Here is a 22374-nt window from a genome sequence, read left to right as displayed (position 1 = left end):
CTTGTGTAGAACAACATTTTCTATAGAAAATCTTGAGTAGAACAACATTTTCTGTAGAAAATCTTGTGTAGAACAACATTTTCTGTAGAATATCTTGTGTAGAACAACATTTTCTGTAGAAAATCTTGTCTAGAACAACATTTTCTGTAGAAAATCTTGTCTAGAACAACATTTTCTGTAGAAAATCTTGTCTAGAACAACATTTTCTGTAGAAAATCTTGTGTAGAACAACATTTTCTGTAGAAAATCTTGTCTAGAACAACATTTTCTGTAGAAAATCTTGTGTAGAACAACATTTTCTGTAGAAAATCTTGTCTAGAACAACATTTTCTGTAGAAAATCTTGTCTAGAACAACATTTTCTGTAGAAAATCTTGTCTAGAACAACATTTTCTGTAGAAAATCTTGTGTAGAACAACATTTTCTGTAGAAAATCTTGTTTATGATGATTTTTTCTATAGAAAATCTTATGTAGGACAATATTTTCTATAGAAAATCTTGTGTAGGGCAATATTTTCTATAGAAAATCTTGCGTAGAACAATATTTTCTATAGAAAATCTTGCGTAGAACAATATTTTCTATAGAAAATCTTGTGTAGAACAATATTTTCTATAGAAAATCTTGTGTAGAACAATATTTTCTATAGAAAATCTTGTGTAGAACAATATTTTCTATAGAAAATCTTGTGTAGAACAATATTTTCTATAGAAAATCTTGTGTAGAACAATATTTTCTATAGAAAATCGTGTGTAGAACAATATTTTCTATAGAAAATCTTATGTAGAACAATATTTTCTATAGAAAATCGTGTGTAGAACAATATTTTCTATAGAAAATCGTGTGTAGAACAATATTTTCTATAGAAAATCGTGTGTAGAACAATATTTTCTATAGAAAATCTTGTGTAGAACAATATTTTCTATAGAAAATCTTGTGTAGAACAATATTTTCTATAGAAAATCTTGTGTAGAACAATATTTTCTATAGAAAATCTTGTGTAGAACAATATTTTCTATAGAAAATCTTGTGTAGAACAATATTTTCTATAGAAAATCTTGTGTAGAACAATATTTTCTATAGAAAATCTTGTGTAGAACAATATTTTCTATAGAAAATCTTGTGTAGAACAATATTTTCTATAGAAAATCTTGTGTAGAACAATATTTTCTATAGAAAATCTTGTGTAGAACAATATTTTGTATAGAAAATCTTGTGTAGAACAATATTTTCTATAGAAAATCTTGTGTAGAACAATAGTTTCTATAGAAAATCTTGTGTAGAACAATATTTTCTATAGAAAATCTTATGTAGAACAATATTTTCTATAGAAAATCTTGTGTAGAACAATATTTTCTATAGAAAATCTTGTGTAGAACAATATTTTCTATAGAAAATCTTGTGTAGAACAATATTTTCTATAGAAAATCTTGTGTAGAACAATATTTTCTATAGAAAATCTTGTGTAGAACAATATTTTCTATAGAAAATCTTGTGTAGAACAATATTTTCTATAGAAAATCTTGTGTAGAACAATATTTTCTATAGAAAATCTTGTGTAGAACAATATTTTCTATAGAAAATCTTGTGTAGAACAATATTTTCTATAGAAAATCTTGTGTAGAACAATATTTTCTATAGAAAATCTTGTGTAGAACAATATTTTCTATAGAAAATCTTGTGTAGAACAATATTTTCTATAGAAAATCTTGTGTAGAACAATATTTTCTATAGAAAATCTTGTGTAGAACAATATTTTCTATAGAAAATCTTGTGTAGAACAATATTTTCTATAGAAAATCTTGTGTAGAACAATATTTTCTATAGAAAATCTTGTGTAGAACAATATTTTCTATAGAAAATCTTGTGTAGAACAATATTTTCTATAGAAAATCTTGTGTAGAACAATATTTTCTATAGAAAATCTTGTGTAGAACAATATTTTCTATAGAAAATCTTGTGTAGAACAATATTTTCTATAGAAAATCTTGTGTAGAACAATATTTTCTATAGAAAATCTTGTGTAGAACAATATTTTCTATAGAAAATCTTGTGTAGAACAATATTTTCTATAGAAAATATTGTGTAGAACAATATTTTCTATAGAAAATATTGTTTATGACGATTTTTTCTATAGAAAATCTTGTGTAGGACAATATTTTCTGTAGAAAATCTTGTGTAGAACTATTTTTTCGATTTTTGACCCATTGTAGGTCCAACTTACTATGGTCTTATATACGTCGTTGCAAAGGTCTTTGAAATATCTATCATTAGATATCCATAATACAGATATAGGTCAAAATCTTGTGTAGAACAACATTTTCTGTAGAAAATCTTGAGCATAACAATATTTTCTGTAGAAAATCTTGTCTATAACAATATTTTCTGTAGAAAATCTTGTGTAGAACTATTTTTTCGGTTTTTGACCCATTGTAGGTCCAACTTACTATGGTCTTATATACGTCGATGCAAAGGTCTCTGAAATATCTATCATTAGATATCCATATTGTCTATATTAATGACTTAGTAATCCAGATATAGGTCAAAAATAGGTAAAAAATCGAGGTTGTCCTGGTTTTTCCTTATATCTCAGCCATTTGTGGACCGATTTTCTCGATTTTAAATAGCAACCGAGCCGGAAGAATTCCGGAGATATTGATATATGAATCATGTATGTATGTTATTTGGGGGCTTCGGAAAGTTGATTTCAACACACAGATTTCAACGATCCAGAATATATATACTTTATGGGGTCGCAAATGAAAAATGTGGAAATTACAAACGGAATGACAAACTTATATATACCCTTGCCACTCATGGTGAAGGGTATAAAAATGTGCTACGAAATGTTTCTTTAGAAATAATTTTAACAAATTTTTCACCAAAAACTCAAATACATACAAAAATTTAATTTTTTTAAACAATATTGCTACTCAAAACTTCAAATTAAATGTGCATCCTTTAAACGTCATATGACATTATTATATGATTTTTTAAAAATTATCAGCATTTTGTTTTTCGAAAACGGAGAACAATTTTAGATCTAGTTAGCAAGAAAATTAAAAAATTCCAATATAACCTACATATCGATGCCTTAATATAGAAAGGCCCTAATTCGTGTTTTTTTTTTGTGAGTCCAGATTTTTGCTTATTTCCATAAATGGTCCGATCATATATCATAATTAGTCAAACAAATCTCGAATAAAAAAACACGAGTTAGGGCCTTTTTATATTAAGGCATCGATATATGGGAGTATTTAATTTGTCTTACCCAGTTTAAGTAATCAAACATAGAATAAATAATTAGAATGTTAGTTATTAATAAAATTTATATTTTTTTTAAACATATAGCCAAATACAAGGCATGAACTAGGTTTCTGACAACAGACTTAAGTTTTTTGATCTCAGTTAGAGTGTTATATTCGGCTGTGTCGAATCTTATATATATACCCAGCATCGACATGCGACAATAATATCGTCTCCTTAATAAAATAATAGTGTATAATTTGTTTGCAATTTCGAAATAATTGAGTTTAAAATTTTTGTGTTAGTAGAAATCTAGAATAAAAGTAATATTTCAATTGATCTTTTGACACACTTTGTAGAATTTCACGAAATTTTTACTACATATAGAAGCAGTTATGTAGATTCTTATTTTGCAATGAATAATGGTGTATATCGATTTCGATTTTTTTTTTCAATATCGGATTTTTGTACATATTCTTGTAGACAAAACTCAAATAGACCTCCCTTAAAAAATTCAGTTTTCTGTGTTGACGAATAACAGATTTACAGTAATTATAAAAAAGCCCTAACTCATTTTAAAAATCGTTTGAAAGAAAAACCCCTAACTCATTTAAAGTGGAATGCATATTTTTTGGTTTATATTAAAACAAACAACTCTTCTAAAAATATTTTTTGATATATTACAAATTTTTAGTTGTTTTTTTTTCAATTTCACTTTCTGATGTTATTGAGTTTTTTCCTTCTCCTGTAAAGTAACTAAAAGTTGAGATACGACCTTTGTATATTAAGCCATCGATATGCTTATACACTATTGTTTTATTGAGGGGACGATATAGTTTTCTGATATGCGGTTTACAGTAGGATCAATTATGAACCGGTCCTTACAGAAGATGGTTAAAAGATTAGGTTCACATATTAATATTCAATTTCATAACGACATTAACTATTGTAAGAACATTGTGAGGGGTACCATGTATTTCGGCATACTGTTCAGTGAAATCATGGACCGATATTGCCCATTTTGAATACCAAACAAATCATATCAACAGAGAGCATTTGTGAAAAATTTGCTACCTTTTATGTTTTAAATGGTTACACTGTGCGTTCATTGTTATTTAGTTGTAGTGCTTGTATTTGATTTGTATTGCCGCAACACGTTAAATAACTTTTTGTTATTGTTGTCGTTTCTTTTTTCATTTAGATGTGGATATTTAGTTAGAAAGTGTGGCAAGGTTGCCGCTATTGTAAATTCTGTTGTTTCTTTTTTCATTACTTAGGTAGCACGGGTGGTCTAACAATATCAATTGACAAAAAAATCTGTATAAGAAACCTAAACTAATTTTTAGTCGAATTCAAAAGTTATTTCAATTAAATTTAAAATATGCGAAAACGGATCATGATATATTTTATACCTAGTTCAACATCATCTTTTAACGAAACACTTTTAAAATATGAACTTACAGTCAAAATGTGTAGTTTCCAATAATATATTACACAAATTGCAACAACTCTCGAATTTCAAAATAATATGGTGAGAAAATAAATATTCTGTTTAATGCAATAAATTTATTATTGAGGTAAATATTCTGAAAAGTTCTAATTCAAGATAACTTGAAATGTCTTGAAACTATTTATCTGGTTCAGATAATTTTAATAATTTTGGCATCGATTTGTTAGTGCATATTTTTGCATATTTTGTTCTTTACTGCATATTTTGCATTTTATAGCATATTTTTTCATATTTAACTCAAACGGCATATTTTTGTTGCATATTTTTTTCCATTATTTTGTTTTCTTAATATAATTTTATTGTTTGCATTATAATTTTTAATTTCTATATTTTACTATTTTGCTAAGGTCCCAAGCTGCTTAAAGAGAAAAAATATAGTATCTATAATCGACTTATCTTCATTGAATTTTCGTTGACTTAAGACAGCTTAGTTTCCATCTAATTATGTATATGAATTAACCCAATAAGCATTTTTACTTGAACTAAAGTTTAAGACAAGTGTAATTCAAGCCTTGAATTATGGTCAAGCAATTGAATTACAGTTGTATTACACTTTATTTCAACAGCATTCTCCAGTAAAAAGGTAACATAAATTCAAACGATATGTTTTTTGTTTGAAAAATATTTAGTTTTTCAAATATTTTTCAAGTAACATGTTTAAAACATAATTACATTTGCATTCAAGTCAAGTCTAGTCAAATTCCAACAAAATCTTCAAGTGCTTGAATTTTTGGTGCTTACTGCTTATTCAATTTAAATTAAAAATATAGAAACACAAATCGAAATTTAATGCTATAATAACCAATTTTAATTAATGAGCTCGATATTTGTTTTTAATTTTTATGTATTGTATTAATACAACCTTAAAATAAAACAATAACCAACTATTTTTAAGTGCATATTTTTATATTTTAAGAGCATATTTTTAATTTTTAAGTGCATATTTTATGCGCATAAAACACTTTTTTTAGAGCATATTTTTGGTTGCCCTGGCCATAACTTATAAAATCATCTGTTATTGTATTATTTGAGTTTCTCTTCTAGACCTCCAGTGTTAGTTTTTATGTTGGTGTGCAACGATAGTGAAGGTGGTTTATTTTATACACCTTTTCATGTAGCATTCTAACCAGTGTTACCGTTGGAAAATTTCAGAAAGTCGCACTAAAAGGGGATTTCTTAAAAATAGTCACACAAATGGGGGATTTTGACGTTAACTTTTAAAAAGAAGAAAAATAAACAAAATAAAAATTAAAATCTTTTAAATGTTGTATATGATGTATATGGTCAATTCCATTACGTCGCACGGGACACATTTAAAGTGAAAAAAATTCAATATAAATTGAATTTTTAGTTTGACAAAAGACTTAATTTATAGCTCTTAATTAGCCCTATAATTGGTTTGTTTTCAAAACAATGTTATCTGAGCAATTTTGTCATAACGAAGCAATAACACTAAAAAATTATAATTTTTTATCTTGACAACCATTTTGACGTTTATCATGCAAACAATTTATCAAGTATAGACATAAGGTAAAGTATTGTATATCAGTAAATACAATAAAAATAATAAGTTTAAATGAAAGTAGTTTCAGGAATATCAAACGGATTTTTTTTCCAGAATACGCAGTCGCCTTCTTGCCCATTGCAACAAAAGTAGTCCAACTGGGCTATACTTGGAATGCTTTTCACTTCTCTCCATTTTTTGTGTAAATTATATAACTGTTCACGATAGTGTGTTCTGGTGGCTAAGCGAGAATAATAACACCGGTTCAATTTAATGAAATTCAATTATTTCTTTATTGTCACCTTGTGACGCAACCGAATGTTTTAATTCCTTAAAATAGTTAAGTAATATTATTTAATATAAAAATTCAATTAATTTAGTATAAATTATATAATTACTTTTTGGTTTTAAACCACCAACTTTTCGATATAAGAAAGTAACACGTTGCTTGAACAACTTATAAAATGTGATTCAACTTCTTAAAATGGTTTTTTAAAAATGGCAGAAAATAGAATAATGTACATTGTACATGTGTATAAAGTAAATAATAGTTAATTTTGGAGATTCGTTAACTTTTAGAGTTGCAATTTTTAGTAGGTAGGCCAGTGGCGGTAACACCCCCCGGCAGTATGACAAGAAGCTTTCGAAGTCATACTCTTTCTAGGGATTCACCTCAAGAATCGCCAATCTCGCAGCTGGACGCACAAGTATTCCACTAGAAGTAAGAATCTTAGCTTTGCGTACTTGTCCATCCTTTGCCATAGTTGTTTCTATTACCTTACCTCTTGGCCACACGTTTCTTGGACTAGACGGATCAACCACAATAACTAAATCGCCAACTTGCAACGGTTTAGACTTCTCATGCCACTTTGATCTAAACGTTAGTGATGGTAGATACTCTCTTACCCATTTACGCCAAAAATGTTCTGCATACTGTTGGCAGCTCAACCAAGTATGTTTAAGTACCACTCCACTATCATCATACGTTGCTAAAGGTTTCATGCCATTTGATGAGTACACAAGCAAATGATTTGGTGTTATAGCTTCAGCGTTCTCGTGCTCAATCGGTACGTAAACTAAAGGCCGGGAGTTTATAATATTTTCTGCTTCGGCTAACATTCCGCGAAGAACTTCTTCAGTCGGAACTCGAGTGGGTGTAATATTATAAAAAACAGTTTTAATTGATCTTACTAACCTTTTCCACGCTCCACCCATGTGTGGGGATGACGGTGGAATGAAGTTCCACTTTGTAGTTGCTGTAGTAAAAGTACGTATTAGTTCGTTTTTATCAACTTCCTTCACTGCTTCTCGAATTTCTCTTTCTGCGCTTATAAAATTTGTGCCGTTGTCACTAAAGAATTCTCGGGGTGTTCCACGGCGACAAATAAAATTTCTTATTGCTATTATACACGACGAAGTATTTAGAGAATTAACAACCTCTATGTGGACTGCTCTTACAGTAAGGCAAGTAAACAGAGCGCCATACCTTTTCTCCGTACGTCGGCCAACTGTCACCATCGTGGGACCAAAATAGTCTACTCCCGTGTACGTAAATGGAGGTCAAAACGCAGCTAGTCGGGCTTCTGGTAACTTTGCCATTTGTGGATAGTTTGGAACAGCTTTTTTTATTTTGCATAGTTGGCATTGTTTTACCAAACTTTTAAATATAGTTCGTAAATGAGGGATGTAATATCGCTGCCTTATTTCGTTTATTACGGTTTCATGATTAAGATGTTTGTATTTTATATGAAAATTTAAAATTAGAAGATGTGTAATACGGCTACCTTTTGGTAAAATTATTGGAAATTTTGTATCATCAGGAACATTTGCTTTATCTAGTCGCCCTTCTACACGGAGAATTTGATTTTCATCCAATTTTGGTGTTGTTTTATACAGGGGGCTTGATTTACTTAATTTTTTGTTTGACTTTAAAAGGTGTATTTCTTGGGCATAAAATTCAGTTTGGGCAAGTCGATATAAAAAATGTTCTGCCCTGAGCAATTCCTCTGATAAAAACTCAACATTTGAATTTGGCTGTTTTCGAATAAAATCGCAAAAACGTAGCACATATGCAGTAGTTCGTAGCAGTCTGGACCAGTTAGAAAATCGATAAACATCAATGATCGTTTCCTTAATGCCATGAAATTGTACAAAGTCGACTAACTCAACATCGTTTGGCTCTAATATAGTTTCATACTTTGGCCACTCGTTTACAGGTGTTAAAAGAAAGTCCGGTCCTTTAAACCAGCGACTATTGGGTGTAACATCTGGTCTTCTGGCCCACTTTGTCGCTTCATCGGCGACATTAAATTTTCCGGGAATCCAATTCCACTCTTGCAATTCTGTTGTTTCTAGAATTTCACTAATGCGTAAAGCAACGAATTGATGATATTTCTTATTATTGTGTGTTAACCAGCTGATGACTGTTTTTGAATCAGACCAGAAATATTTCTTTTCTATCATAATGGAATGATTTTTAATTATATTATTTGCAAACCGTGAGCCAATGAGAGCGGCCATAAGCTCTAAACGAGGTATTGAAGTCACTCGTAATGGGGCTACACGAGTTTTAGATCCTACTAGGGAGCACACGATGTCATTAGCACGAATTATGCGGAGATATGCTACTGCTGCATAGCCATTTTCGCTTGCATCGACAAATGTATGCAACTCAGTGTACGCATTGGTATAGTCAGCAATTGATTTTAAGTAACAGCGCTGGATGCTAATTGTTTCTAAATCGGGTAGGTATTTTAACCACTTGCTCCATTTGGCTAATTGTTCATCTTTGATTGGGTCATCCCAACTAACACCACTCTTCCAAACCTCCTGCAAAATAACTTTAAGGTACATAACAAAATTACCAATTAGACCCAAGGGGTCATATACTGTCATTAAGATTTTCAGAATTTGACGTTTTGTTGGACTCTTATTAAGACATACAATATCGTTGCTTAATATATAGGGCGAAATCTTGAATCTGTTAGTGTCATCTATTGGGCTCCAGAAAACACCTAAAACCTTTTCTGTTTCTTTATCTGCACCTATATTTATTGGCTTTTGATTTGTCTGTTGTGGCCTCTCTAGTTCGTGGACTACTTCCATTTTATTAGAAACCCAGTTCCTGAGGTTGAACCCTGCACAACTTTGAATATATTTAACTTCCTTTGCTATTTTCACGGCCTGCTCAATAGTGTCTATAGAGTACAGAAAATCATCCACATAGTGGTTATTCATTACAGCTGATGTTGCCTGCGGAAATTGTTTTTCATACTTGGCTGCATTTGTATTTTTTATATATTGGGAGATACAGGGAGCGCATGAGGCCCCAAATATCATGACATTCATAATATAAACGTCCGGCTCTTTGTTGGCGTCACAGTTTCGCCATAAAAATCGTTGAACGTGTCTATCTTCTTCACGCATGTAAACTTGGTGAAACATCTGTTCAATGTCACCACATAGAGCAACCGACTTTTCTCTAAATTGAAAAAGTATTGCTTGTAACGAGGATAAAAGGTCTGGGCCTTTGTACAGCATAGAGTTTAAAGATATGCCATTAAATTTCGCAGCAGCATCCCATACTATTCTGCATTTACCTGGCTTGTTCTTATTATACACAGGGAATGTGGGAAGGTACCAAACTTTTTGAGCTTTTGTTGCTATATCAATCTTGCTTATATAGCCTCTATTTATATAATCTTGAATTGTTTTAACGTAAACTGCAAATAGCTCATTGTTTTTTATTAGTTGTTTTTCAAGACATAACAGTCTACTTTTTGCCATTTGATAATTATTTGGCAAAGTAATTTCATCATTTTGCCACAACAAACAAGTTTCATAATGTCCGTCATCGCGCTGTTTTGTAAAATTTGTTAAAAGTTTTTTAGAGCGTTCATCTTCTTTATTACTTATTAAATTTTGGCAATTTATACCCAAATTTTCAATACTATAAAATTGTTTTACAAGCTGATGAATTATGTTGTCAGTTGTGGAACACTCGCAAATATGCATGCTATATTGTGTTGCTTGATCAGTACCGCATGGTCCAAAAACTGTCCAGCCAAGTGCTGTCTTTAAAGCAATTGGTTCGTTTATTTTTCCCTCTTTTATTTTGCTTGAAAGTGTAACATTTATATTATTAAGTCCAATAAGTACTTTTGGTGTAGCTGCAACATAGCTGTCAACTGGCAACCCTTTTAAATACGTAAATTTTCTACAAAGAATTTCGTACTCAAGTGTCTGTTTTGGCAACAAAAGTTCTTTTACTGTGCGGACATCTATTGCAAATTGTTTTTTATTATTACCTGCACTGTTAAACGTTGAGAATTGTTTTCAACTCTTTCTATATCTGCAGTCCATTTCAAACAAAGTTGTTCTGGTTCTCCCTTTAAATCAAGTTGATTTATAATCTCTTCTTCTATCAAACTTGTTGACGACCCGTCATCTAAAAATGCGTATGTAGAAAGTTCTTTATTGTTTTTCCCATAAATTGTTATTGGAATGACTTTGAAGAGAATTTTTTGTTTTTTCATTTCATGTGTATTTATATTTTGCACATTTTTGCTCTCTTTTTCTTTTTCTCTTTCAAGTTGTGTCTCTTTGTTTGTCTCGTTAGCAACGTTGTCTGTACTCTTTACTTTATCATCATACTTATGAAGTAAATAATGATGTTTAAAACGGCAGCCTTCTACGTTACAGATTTTATCTTTGTTGAAACACACACCATTATGTTTTCTTAAACAGTGATGGCACAATTCAAATTTCTTTACGTAATTCCATCTCTCTTTGCGATCAACACTGCCAAATTTGCTACAATTTGCAATGTTTTTACATTCACCACTGCAAATACGACATTTCTTTTTATTTGTTTCTGCATGTGCATTAATAAAGACATTCTTTTGTTTACGATGGCAACCATGAACATCTGTCAGTTGGTTTTCGACGTTTACTGTGCTTGCTGACAATCCGATATCAAATATCCAATTAGAAAATTCAACTAAATTAGCTTTTATATTATTTTGTTGAAGACTTAATTTGTTTGATCCCCATATTATTTGGTAATACGGTGGCAGTTTGGAGACGAGTTCCTGAATCAACGACGAATTATTTAACTCATCCATGAGGCCACAGGCTTCAATAGTGGATTGCAGACCTTTTACCTGAATAGCGAAGTTTGTTATTGTTTCCATTTTGTTGGGATCTATCTGTGGTAATGTTTTTATTTTGTTTTTTAGGGAAAACAATATTTTTTCCGGCTGGCCATACAATAATTTTAGTGTTGAAATGGCATGTGAGACGCAAGAGGGATGAACAAGAATTCTTTTAACGGCCTCCAGGGCATCGCCACGAAGAGCTCGCTGCAATCTTATTAAATTTTCTGCGTATGTCAAACCACAAACGGATGTAGACCAATCGTAGGTCGAACTGAATAGTGGCCATTCCTCTGGGCTGCCGGAAAATGATGGTAGATCTTTGGGGACTGTTTGACGAGCATGTAATTGGTCAGTTCTAAGCCTATGTCCTACAGTTACGGGCTGCTGAGGGCTTTGCTGAAACGTTTCTGCCTGTACCGGATTAAATGTTTGCGGCTGTTGTGCTGTATTTTTGTTTTGTGAATTATCGGGATTTACTTGATTGTAATTTTGATTAAATGTAGATTGAAGTGAGAAATTTGGAAAATTAAATTTTGATTGTTGATAGCCTGCAAGGTTGTTTGAATTATACGTGTGATTTAAATTGGGATTAATTATGGCTGTTGACATAATGGGGATGTTGTTTGATGTTACTGGTAAATGTAATGACGTATTAAGTGAGGTTAGATTCGGAGGATTTTCGGCAGTATTTGACGCTTCGATTATTTGACATGTAACCATATTGGGTTGGTGATCTGTATTTTCCTCATCTATTTCGTTTAGAATTTGATACTTTTTACTCAAATATTCACGGTCTCGTCGCAAGAAAAGTTCACGTTCTTCCTCTAACCTTTGTAGTTCGAGTACCTTTTTTCTACTCACTGTGTCTTTCGATGCTATTGACGAATGTGTACTAGATGCGGAGTGTACAGAGTATATAGAATTAGGGTTGCACGATGGGCACAACCATGATACTTGTGGGCTTGAGACTTTTGCACAATTCGTGTGATAAGGTTTTTGACATCTGTTGCAGTTTATTATGTCGCCAGCAATTTGTTCATGACAAAGCTGACATATTTGTGGCTCATTTTGTATTGGGACGTCGCCTATGTTATGTGGTTGACCGTTTTGTGACGAAGAGTCCATGTTAGTACTTACGTGTGGTTGAGGTTATGTTGAAGTTTGGTTAGAATTGGTTTGGCAATGTTATCCAGGTTCATCTATACGCAGCAAACTTCAGCTCTACTTTAGTCCTCTAGGCAAGGTGTATCAAAGAATTTTTTCACGACCACAAAAAGAATTAAAAATTTGTTCACGATAGTGTGTTCTGGTGGCTAAGCGAGAATAATAACACCGGTTCAATTTAATGAAATTCAATTATTTCTTTATTGACACCTTGTGACGCAACCGAATGTTTTAATTCCTTAAAATAATTAAGTAATATTATTTAATATAAAAATTCAATTAATTTAGTATAAATTATATAATTACTTTTTGGTTTTAAACCACCAACTTTTCGATATAAGAAAGTAACACGTTGCTTGAACAACTTATAAAATGTGATTCAACTTCTTAAAATGGTTTTTTAAAAATGGCAGAAAATAGAATAATGTACATGTGTATAAAGCAGAGGTTCGCAAAAATAAATCCTCTCACCAATACACTTACTCTCACCAACACATTCAATTCTTTATTTTATTCAGTGCACCTACAAACACACAAATACAAAAACTGAAAAAATAAAGAAAAAGTCATACACCAGTGCTCATGCGTATTCCTAGTTGTCTCGTTGAGTGGACAACGACTACTAAAATGTAAGAGCATAAGAATACGTGTGATTTGATTCTGCACAATTGTGCTATGGGCTGCGCATTTCTGGTATAAAGTAAATAATAGTTAATTTTGGAGATTCGTTAACTTTTAGAGTTGCAATTTTTAGTAGGTAGGCCAGTGGCGGTAACAATAACAAGGAATGTTTTTCAATCTGATCAGACGGCATAAGATATAATTTACATGATTTATTTCATTTATGTAAGAAAAAATAATTTTCAAATTTTTAAATTTCACACTTATGATGTCGCAAGGGATAATGCAAAGCAAAAACTTACAGTTTTAGATATCAAAAGTCAATGCATACCGTCTCTCTTTAAGAACTTGTGTCAAAACAAAATGTGTATTATATATATTCAAATCAGAAAAGTTGCCCTTGGTCGACTTTGCATTAGAATATCTCGAAATGGGTTATGAATAAATGGAAAATTTCTTTACATTATTTAAATTTGATTGTTTACCTATGAAAATGGGTTAAAACAAAGTGTTTTCAAACACTTATAATTTTCTGGTCTCGGTGGGCCTTTCGGTGGAAATGCCCATTTTTAATTTTCGGAATTGTGATATATTTAATTTTGATCATATTATTTACAAAATCTTAACAATTATTCTTGATAAGCCCATCACTTGTCAGCCAATTTTACAAATCTTCATTCAACAAATTTTGTGCTGAAAGCATGGACTCACATGTGTCCACTATTTATTAGCCTATTTATTTTTCATTAAAGTCAGTTTTGAAAATAATCTTTCAGTGGACTCACTACGTAAGTAGCAAAAGAATATACATAATTAAGTTAAATTTTTGTTGAGCCTTTTTTTTGAAATTTCCTATTCTGTGCCATAAAATCATGTTCTTCTATATACATACATATATTTTTACAAAGTTTTTAAATATTTCTTGTACAATGTTATTATTTAATAACTTTTTTATTTAATTAAAAGATTTAATATAATTTTTTCATTTATTTTATTTTTATTTAAAAATTCAGTGCAATATCTAATTGATGTTTCTTCGGCTGCAGCTAATAAATTATGTCTTTTAGATCTATGGACGTTTTGCTGGCGAATCGTTGTTTTTTGCTTTTTGTAGATATTATTAGTGTTACCAACTTATTTTTTATAAATATGTCATGACATATTTATTATTAGATATTTATGTTAACATATTATGTTTTGTCGCAACACCGCCCGCTTTGCAAGACTATGTTTAATTATTAGTCTGCAATTCATTAAATGGAAGCGGAGCTAATTTTTGTATTGGTCTTTTATATATACCGCCTTTTGTTTTGACTGTGGCTACTCGAACCATTCCATCGCTGCCGACTTATACGGACTCTACTTTGCCGAGTACCCACTTCTGAGGAGGAAGATTGTCTTCGTGGACAATAACGACGTCGCCGACTTTGAGGTTGTTGTTGGGTGTTCTCCATTTGGCTCGTTGTTGTAGGTCCCGGACATAGTCCCGCTGCCACACAGCCCAAAAGTGTTCCTTGAGCGATGACAGCAGCCGAAAACGCTTCAAGGAGCCGCCCTTGTTGCCTCGTCCTTCGATTTCTGGCAGCGCTTTGAGCGATGACCCTATTAATAAATGACCTGGAGTGAGAGCTTCTCCGTCGTTGGGGTCTTCTGTTATTGCCACGATTGGCCAAGAATTGAGAACGGCTTCGACGTCGATTAGGGCTGTGGTCAATTCTTCGTACGTTAAGTTCGCTTTGCCTATTGTTCGAAGCAGTAACGATTTCGCGGACTTCACCGCTGCTTCCCACAACCCTCCGAAGTGAGGCGCTCGTGGCGGTATGAACTGAAATTCCACTCCCTGTTCTGCTGTTGCCTTCTGAACTCGTACCTTGTCCTTCTCGTTCCATACTCTGGCGGTTCCGACGAAATTTGTGGCGTTGTCGCACCATATCTTCTTCGGAAGTCCTCTTCTACCCACAAACCTATTTAAAGCAGAGTGAAAAGTATCAGTTTGCAGATCTGACAATGCTTCCAAATGAATTGCTTTAGATGCAAAACAGACAAATACTGCAATATAAGTCTTTACTGGAGGCCTTCCCCTAATTCTTAACGTCGTTAATACAGGACCACACAAATCTACACCACATACCCAAAAAGGTCGGCAACCAATTATTCGATCCTGAGGCAAATCGGCCATAATTTGTGAAGCTAATTTTGGCCGAAAATAAAAACAGGACATACAATTGTTTACTGTTTTTCGAGCAAGTTTACGAGCATTTATTACCCAAATTCTGTCACGCGAGAGTCTTATTAATGCCCTAGGCCCTGCGTGACAGTTTGATTTATGTAATTCGAAGAAAAATATTTCTATAAAATGGGATGTTGCCTTTACAATTAATGGATATTTATAATCATAGGGAAGCATTGATTTGCTTAATCGTCCGCCAACTCGCAATAAGGAAATGTTTATATTATCCATAGCTTATTTTTGTATGAACGGATTTAATTTCTGTATATTAACCTGTTTTGTTAGCGCAGCTTTCGATAATATTTTAATTTCTTCATGAAATTCAATATTTTGAATCATTTCAATGATCTTTAAAAACGCAAAATGAAGTTCGCTTACACTAAGTACTTTTAAACTATTATTAAGTTGCTTATTTGAACGCCATTTATTTTTTACACCTTTAACAAATCTTAAAATGTATGCAACAATTCGAATAACTTTTCTAGATGAAGATTTACTGTCAATCATCTCGTATATTCGATTTGAGGCATTTGCGCCTTCAGAACTTTGATCTGGTGAAATATTTTTACTTAATAATAATGTTCCCATTGTCCTAATTTCTACCGTCTTTTTCTTTTCTAGTAGCAAAGATTCTGGGGAAAGCTCGAAATGTGAATTCTTGGGCCAATTTTCAGGCGTTTCTTTCAGAAATGACGGTCCCGAAAACCATATTGACTGTATGAGTTCATCAACATCGCATCCACGCGATACAATATCAGCTGGATTATGTGCCGATGGTACATATCGCCAAACAGCATCTGAAGAATTTTGCTGTATTTCTGATACGCGGTTACTAACGAAAGTATGTAAAAAAGATGGATGGGTTTTGATCCAATGAAGCACTATCTCAGAGTCACTCCAAAATGTTATATTTTGAATCATATATTTAGATAATTTTGACTTTACTACATACCATAATTTCGTTAACAAGTGTGCAGCGCATAATTCTAAACGAGGTAATGTCTTAACTTTCTTAGAAGGTGCAACTTTGAACTTAGCAACTAGAAGTCGTGTAGTTCGACTTTTCAAGCATTTTACATAAATACAACATCCATATGCGCTCATAGATGCGTCTGAAGATCCATGTACTTGTATTTTAGATTTCAATGTTGTTCCAACAAATCGAGGTATAATTATTGAATTTATTTGTGTTAATACACGCTTGAAGTTTTGCCACGTAATACTGTTAAACGTTAATAATACTGTTATCCAATTAGAAAATTCAACTAAATTAGCTTTTATATTATTTTGTTGAAGACTTAATTTGTTTGATCCCCATATTATTTGGTAATACGGTGGCAGTTTGGAGACGAGTTCCTGAATCAACGACGAATTATTTAACTCATCCATGAGGCCACAGGCTTCAATAGTGGATTGCAGACCTTTTACCTGAATAGCGAAGTTTGTTATTGTTTCCATTTTGTTGGGATCTATCTGTGGTAATGTTTTTATTTTGTTTTTTAGGGAAAACAATATTTTTTCCGGCTGGCCATACAATAATTTTAGTGTTGAAATGGCATGTGAGACGCAAGAGGGATGAACAAGAATTCTTTTAACGGCCTCCAGGGCATCGCCACGAAGAGCTCGCTGCAATCTTATTAAATTTTCTGCGTCTGTCAAACCACAAACGGATGTAGACCAATCGTAGGTCGAACTGAATAGTGGCCATTCCTCTGGGCTGCCGGAAAATGATGGTAGATCTTTGGGGACTGTTTGACGAGCATGTAATTGGTCAGTTCTAAGCCTATGTCCTACAGTTACGGGCTGCTGAGGGCTTTGCTGAAACGTTTCTGCCTGTACCGGATTAAATGTTTGCGGCTGTTGTGCTGTATTTTTTGTTTTGTGAATTATCGGGATTTACTTGATTGTAATTTTGATTAAATGTAGATTGAAGTGAGAAATTTGGAAAATTAAATTTTGATTGTTGATAGCCTGCAAGGTTGTTTGAATTATACGTGTGATTTAAATTGGGATTAATTATGGCTGTTGACATAATGGGGATGTTGTTTGATGTTACTGGTAAATGTAATGACGTATTAAGTGAGGTTAGATTCGGAGGATTTTCGGCAGTATTTGACGCTTCGATTATTTGACATGTAACCATATTGGGTTGGTGATCTGTATTTTCCTCATCTATTTCGTTTAGAATTTGATACTTTTTACTCAAATATTCACGGTCTCGTCGCAAGAAAAGTTCACGTTCTTCCTCTAACCTTTGTAGTTCGAGTACCTTTTTTCTACTCACTGTGTCTTTCGATGCTATTGACGAATGTGTACTAGATGCGGAGTGTACAGAGTATATAGAATTAGGGTTGCACGATGGGCACAACCATGATACTTGTGGGCTTGAGACTTTTGCACAATTCGTGTGATAAGGTTTTTGACATCTGTTGCAGTTTATTATGTCGCCAGCAATTTGTTCATGACAAAGCTGACATATTTGTGGCTCATTTTGTATTGGGACGTCGCCTATGTTATGTGGTTGACCGTTTTGTGACGAAGAGTCCATGTTAGTACTTACGTGTGGTTGAGGTTATGTTGAAGTTTGGTTAGAATTGGTTTGGCAATGTTATCCAGGTTCATCTATACGCAGCAAACTTCAGCTCTACTTTAGTCCTCTAGGCAAGGTGTATCAAAGAATTTTTTCACGACCACAAAAAGAATTAAAAATTTGTTCACGATAGTGTGTTCTGGTGGCTAAGCGAGAATAATAACACCGGTTCAATTTAATGAAATTCAATTATTTCTTTATTGACACCTTGTGACGCAACCGAATGTTTTAATTCCTTAAAATAATTAAGTAATATTATTTAATATAAAAATTCAATTAATTTAGTATAAATTATATAATTACTTTTTGGTTTTAAACCACCAACTTTTCGATATAAGAAAGTAACACGTTGCTTGAACAACTTATAAAATGTGATTCAACTTCTTAAAATGGTTTTTTAAAAATGGCAGAAAATAGAATAATGTACATGTGTATAAAGCAGAGGTTCGCAAAAATAAATCCTCTCACCAATACACTTACTCTCACCAACACATTCAATCTTTATTTTATTCAGTGCACCTACAAACACACAAATACAAAAACTGAAAAAATAAAGAAAAAGTCATACACCAGTGCTCATGCGTATTCCTAGTTGTCTCGTTGAGTGGACAACGACTACTAAAATGTAAGAGCATAAGAATACGTGTGATTTGATTCTGCACAATTGTGCTATGGGCTGCGCATTTCTGGTATAAAGTAAATAATAGTTAATTTTGGAGATTCGTTAACTTTTAGAGTTGCAATTTTTAGTAGGTAGGCCAGTGGCGGTAACAATAACAAGGAATGTTTTTCAATCTGATCAGACGGCATAAGATATAATTTACATGATTTATTTCATTTATGTAAGAAAAAATAATTTTCAAATTTTAAAATTTCACACTTATGATGTCGCAAGGGATAATGCAAAGCAAAAACTTACAGTTTTAGATATCAAAAGTCAATGCATACCGTCTCTCTTTAAGAACTTGTGTCAAAACAAAATGTGTATTATATATATTCAAATCAGAAAAGTTGCCCTTGGTCGACTTTGCATTAGAATATCTCGAAATGGGTTATGAATAAATGGAAAATTTCTTTACATTATTTAAATTTGATTGTTTACCTATGAAAATGGGTTAAAACAAAGTGTTTTCAAACACTTATAATTTTCTGGTCTCGGTGGGCCTTTCGGTGGAAATGCCCATTTTTAATTTTCGGAATTGTGATATATTTAATTTTGATCATATTATTTACAAAATCTTAACAATTATTCTTGATAAGCCCATCACTTGTCAGCCAATTTTACAAATCTTCATTCAACAAATTTTGTGCTGAAAGCATGGACTCACATGTGTCCACTATTTATTAGCCTATTTATTTTTCATTAAAGTCAGTTTTGAAAATAATCTTTCAGTGGACTCACTACGTAAGTAGCAAAAGAATATACATAATTAAGTTAAATTTTTGTTGAGCCTTTTTTTTGAAATTTCCTATTCTGTGCCATAAAATCATGTTCTTCTATATACATACATATATTTTTACAAAGTTTTTAAATATTTCTTGTACAATGTTATTATTTAATAACTTTTTTATTTAATTAAAAGATTTAATATAATTTTTTCATTTATTTTATTTTTATTTAAAAATTCAGTGCAATATCTAATTGATGTTTCTTCGGCTGCAGCTAATAAATTATGTCTTTTAGATCTATGGACGTTTTGCTGGCGAATCGTTGTTTTTTGCTTTTTGTAGATATTATTAGTGTTACCAACTTATTTTTTATAAATATGTCATGACATATTTATTATTAGATATTTATGTTAACATATTATGTTTTGTCGCAACACCGCCCGCTTTGCAAGACTATGTTTAATTATTAGTCTGCAATTCATTAAATGGAAGCGGAGCTAATTTTTGTATTGGTCTTTTATATATACCGCCTTTTGTTTTGACTGTGGCTACTCGAACCATTCCATCGCTGCCGACTTATACGGACTCTACTTTGCCGAGTACCCACTTCTGAGGAGGAAGATTGTCTTCGTGGACAATAACGACGTCGCCGACTTTGAGGTTGTTGTTGGGTGTTCTCCATTTGGCTCGTTGTTGTAGGTCCCGGACATAGTCCCGCTGCCACACAGCCCAAAAGTGTTCCTTGAGCGATGACAGCAGCCGAAAACGCTTCAAGGAGCCGCCCTTGTTGCCTCGTCCTTCGATTTCTGGCAGCGCTTTGAGCGATGACCCTATTAATAAATGACCTGAAGTGAGAGCTTCTCCGTCGTTGGGGTCTTCTGTTATTGCCACGATTGGCCAAGAATTGAGAACGGCTTCGACGTCGATTAGGGCTGTGGTCAATTCTTCGTACGTTAAGTTCGCTTTGCCTATTGTTCGAAGCAGTAACGATTTCGCGGACTTCACCGCTGCTTCCCACAACCCTCCGAAGTGAGGCGCTCGTGGCGGTATGAACTGAAATTCCACTCCCTGTTCTGCTGTTGCCTTCTGAACTCGTACCTTGTCCTTCTCGTTCCATACTCTGGCGGTTCCGACGAAATTTGTGGCGTTGTCGCACCATATCTTCTTCGGAAGTCCTCTTCTACCCACAAACCTATTTAAAGCAGAGTGAAAAGTATCAGTTTGCAGATCTGACAATGCTTCCAAATGAATTGCTTTAGATGCAAAACAGACAAATACTGCAATATAAGTCTTTACTGGAGGCCTTCCCCTAATTCTTAACGTCGTTAATACAGGACCACACAAATCTACACCACATACCCAAAAAGGTCGGCAACCAATTATTCGATCCTGAGGCAAATCGGCCATAATTTGTGAAGCTAATTTTGGCCGAAAATAAAAACAGGACATACAATTGTTTACTGTTTTTCGAGCAAGTTTACGAGCATTTATTACCCAAATTCTGTCACGCGAGAGTCTTATTAATGCCCTAGGCTCTGCGTGACAGTTTGATTTATGTAATTCGAAGAAAAATATTTCTATAAAATGGGATGTTGCCTTTACAATTAATGGATATTTATAATCATAGGGAAGCATTGATTTGCTTAATCGTCCGCCAACTCGCAATAAGGAAATGTTTATATTATCCATAGCTTATTTTTGTATGAACGGATTTAATTTCTGTATATTAACCTGTTTTGTTAGCGCAGCTTTCGATAATATTTTAATTTCTTCATGAAATTCAATATTTTGAATCATTTCAATGATCTTTAAAAACGCAAAATGAAGTTCGCTTACACTAAGTACTTTTAAACTATTATTAAGTTGCTTATTTGAACGCCATTTATTTTTTACACCTTTAACAAATCTTAAAATGTATGCAACAATTCGAATAACTTTTCTAGATGAAGATTTACTGTCAATCATCTCGTATATTCGATTTGAGGCATTTGCGCCTTCAGAACTTTGATCTGGTGAAATATTTTTAGTGCACCTACAAACACACAAATACAAAAACTGAAAAAATAAAGAAAAAGTCATACACCAGTGCTCATGCGTATTCCTAGTTGTCTCGTTGAGTGGACAACGACTACTAAAATGTAAGAGCATAAGAATACGTGTGATTTGATTCTGCACAATTGTGCTATGGGCTGCGCATTTCTGGTATAAAGTAAATAATAGTTAATTTTGGAGATTCGTTAACTTTTAGAGTTGCAATTTTTAGTAGGTAGGCCAGTGGCGGTAACAATAACAAGGAATGTTTTTCAATCTGATCAGACGGCATAAGATATATTTTACATGATTTATTTCATTTATGTAAGAAAAAATAATTTTCAAATTTTAAAATTTCACACTTATGATGTCGCAAGGGATAATGCAAAGCAAAAACTTACAGTTTTAGATATCAAAAGTCAATGCATACCGTCTCTCTTTAAGAACTTGTGTCAAAACAAAATGTGTATTATATATATTCAAATCAGAAAAGTTGCCCTTGGTCGACTTTGCATTAGAATATCTCGAAATGGGTTATGAATAAATGGAAAATTTCTTTACATTATTTAAATTTGATTGTTTACCTATGAAAATGGGTTAAAACAAAGTGTTTTCAAACACTTATAATTTTCTGGTCTCGGTGGGCCTTTCGGTGGAAATGCCCATTTTTAATTTTCGGAATTGTGATATATTTAATTTTGATCATATTATTTACAAAATCTTAACAATTATTCTTGATAAGCCCATCACTTGTCAGCCAATTTTACAAATCTTCATTCAACAAATTTTGTGCTGAAAGCATGGACTCACATGTGTCCACTATTTATTAGCCTATTTATTTTTCATTAAAGTCAGTTTTGAAAATAATCTTTCAGTGGACTCACTACGTAAGTAGCAAAAGAATATACATAATTAAGTTAAATTTTTGTTGAGCCT

The 22374-nt window shown here is 32.6% G+C and overlaps 2 protein-coding genes across 2 annotated transcripts; both read right to left on the bottom strand.

The window, feature by feature from the left end:
• Nucleotides 1–14546: 14546 nt before the first annotated feature.
• LOC135963051 (uncharacterized) lies at nucleotides 14547–15377 on the bottom strand. The gene has a single exon (XM_065514830.1). It carries the CDS (start codon nucleotides 15375–15377, stop codon nucleotides 14547–14549), a length of 831 nt encoding a protein of 276 aa, XP_065370902.1.
• Nucleotides 15378–19983: 4606 nt separating this feature from the next.
• LOC135963050 (uncharacterized) lies at nucleotides 19984–20814 on the bottom strand. The gene has a single exon (XM_065514829.1). The coding sequence runs from the start codon at nucleotides 20812–20814 to the stop codon at nucleotides 19984–19986; it is 831 nt and encodes a 276-aa protein (XP_065370901.1).
• Between the last annotated feature and the right edge of the window lie 1560 nt (nucleotides 20815–22374).

This window comes from Calliphora vicina, unplaced genomic scaffold, assembly GCF_958450345.1.
Source record: "Calliphora vicina unplaced genomic scaffold, idCalVici1.1 scaffold_27, whole genome shotgun sequence".
Taxonomy (NCBI): domain Eukaryota; kingdom Metazoa; phylum Arthropoda; class Insecta; order Diptera; family Calliphoridae; genus Calliphora; species Calliphora vicina.
The sequence above is the reverse complement of the archived record's forward strand: the minus strand, read 5'-3'. Positions and strand labels throughout refer to the sequence as shown.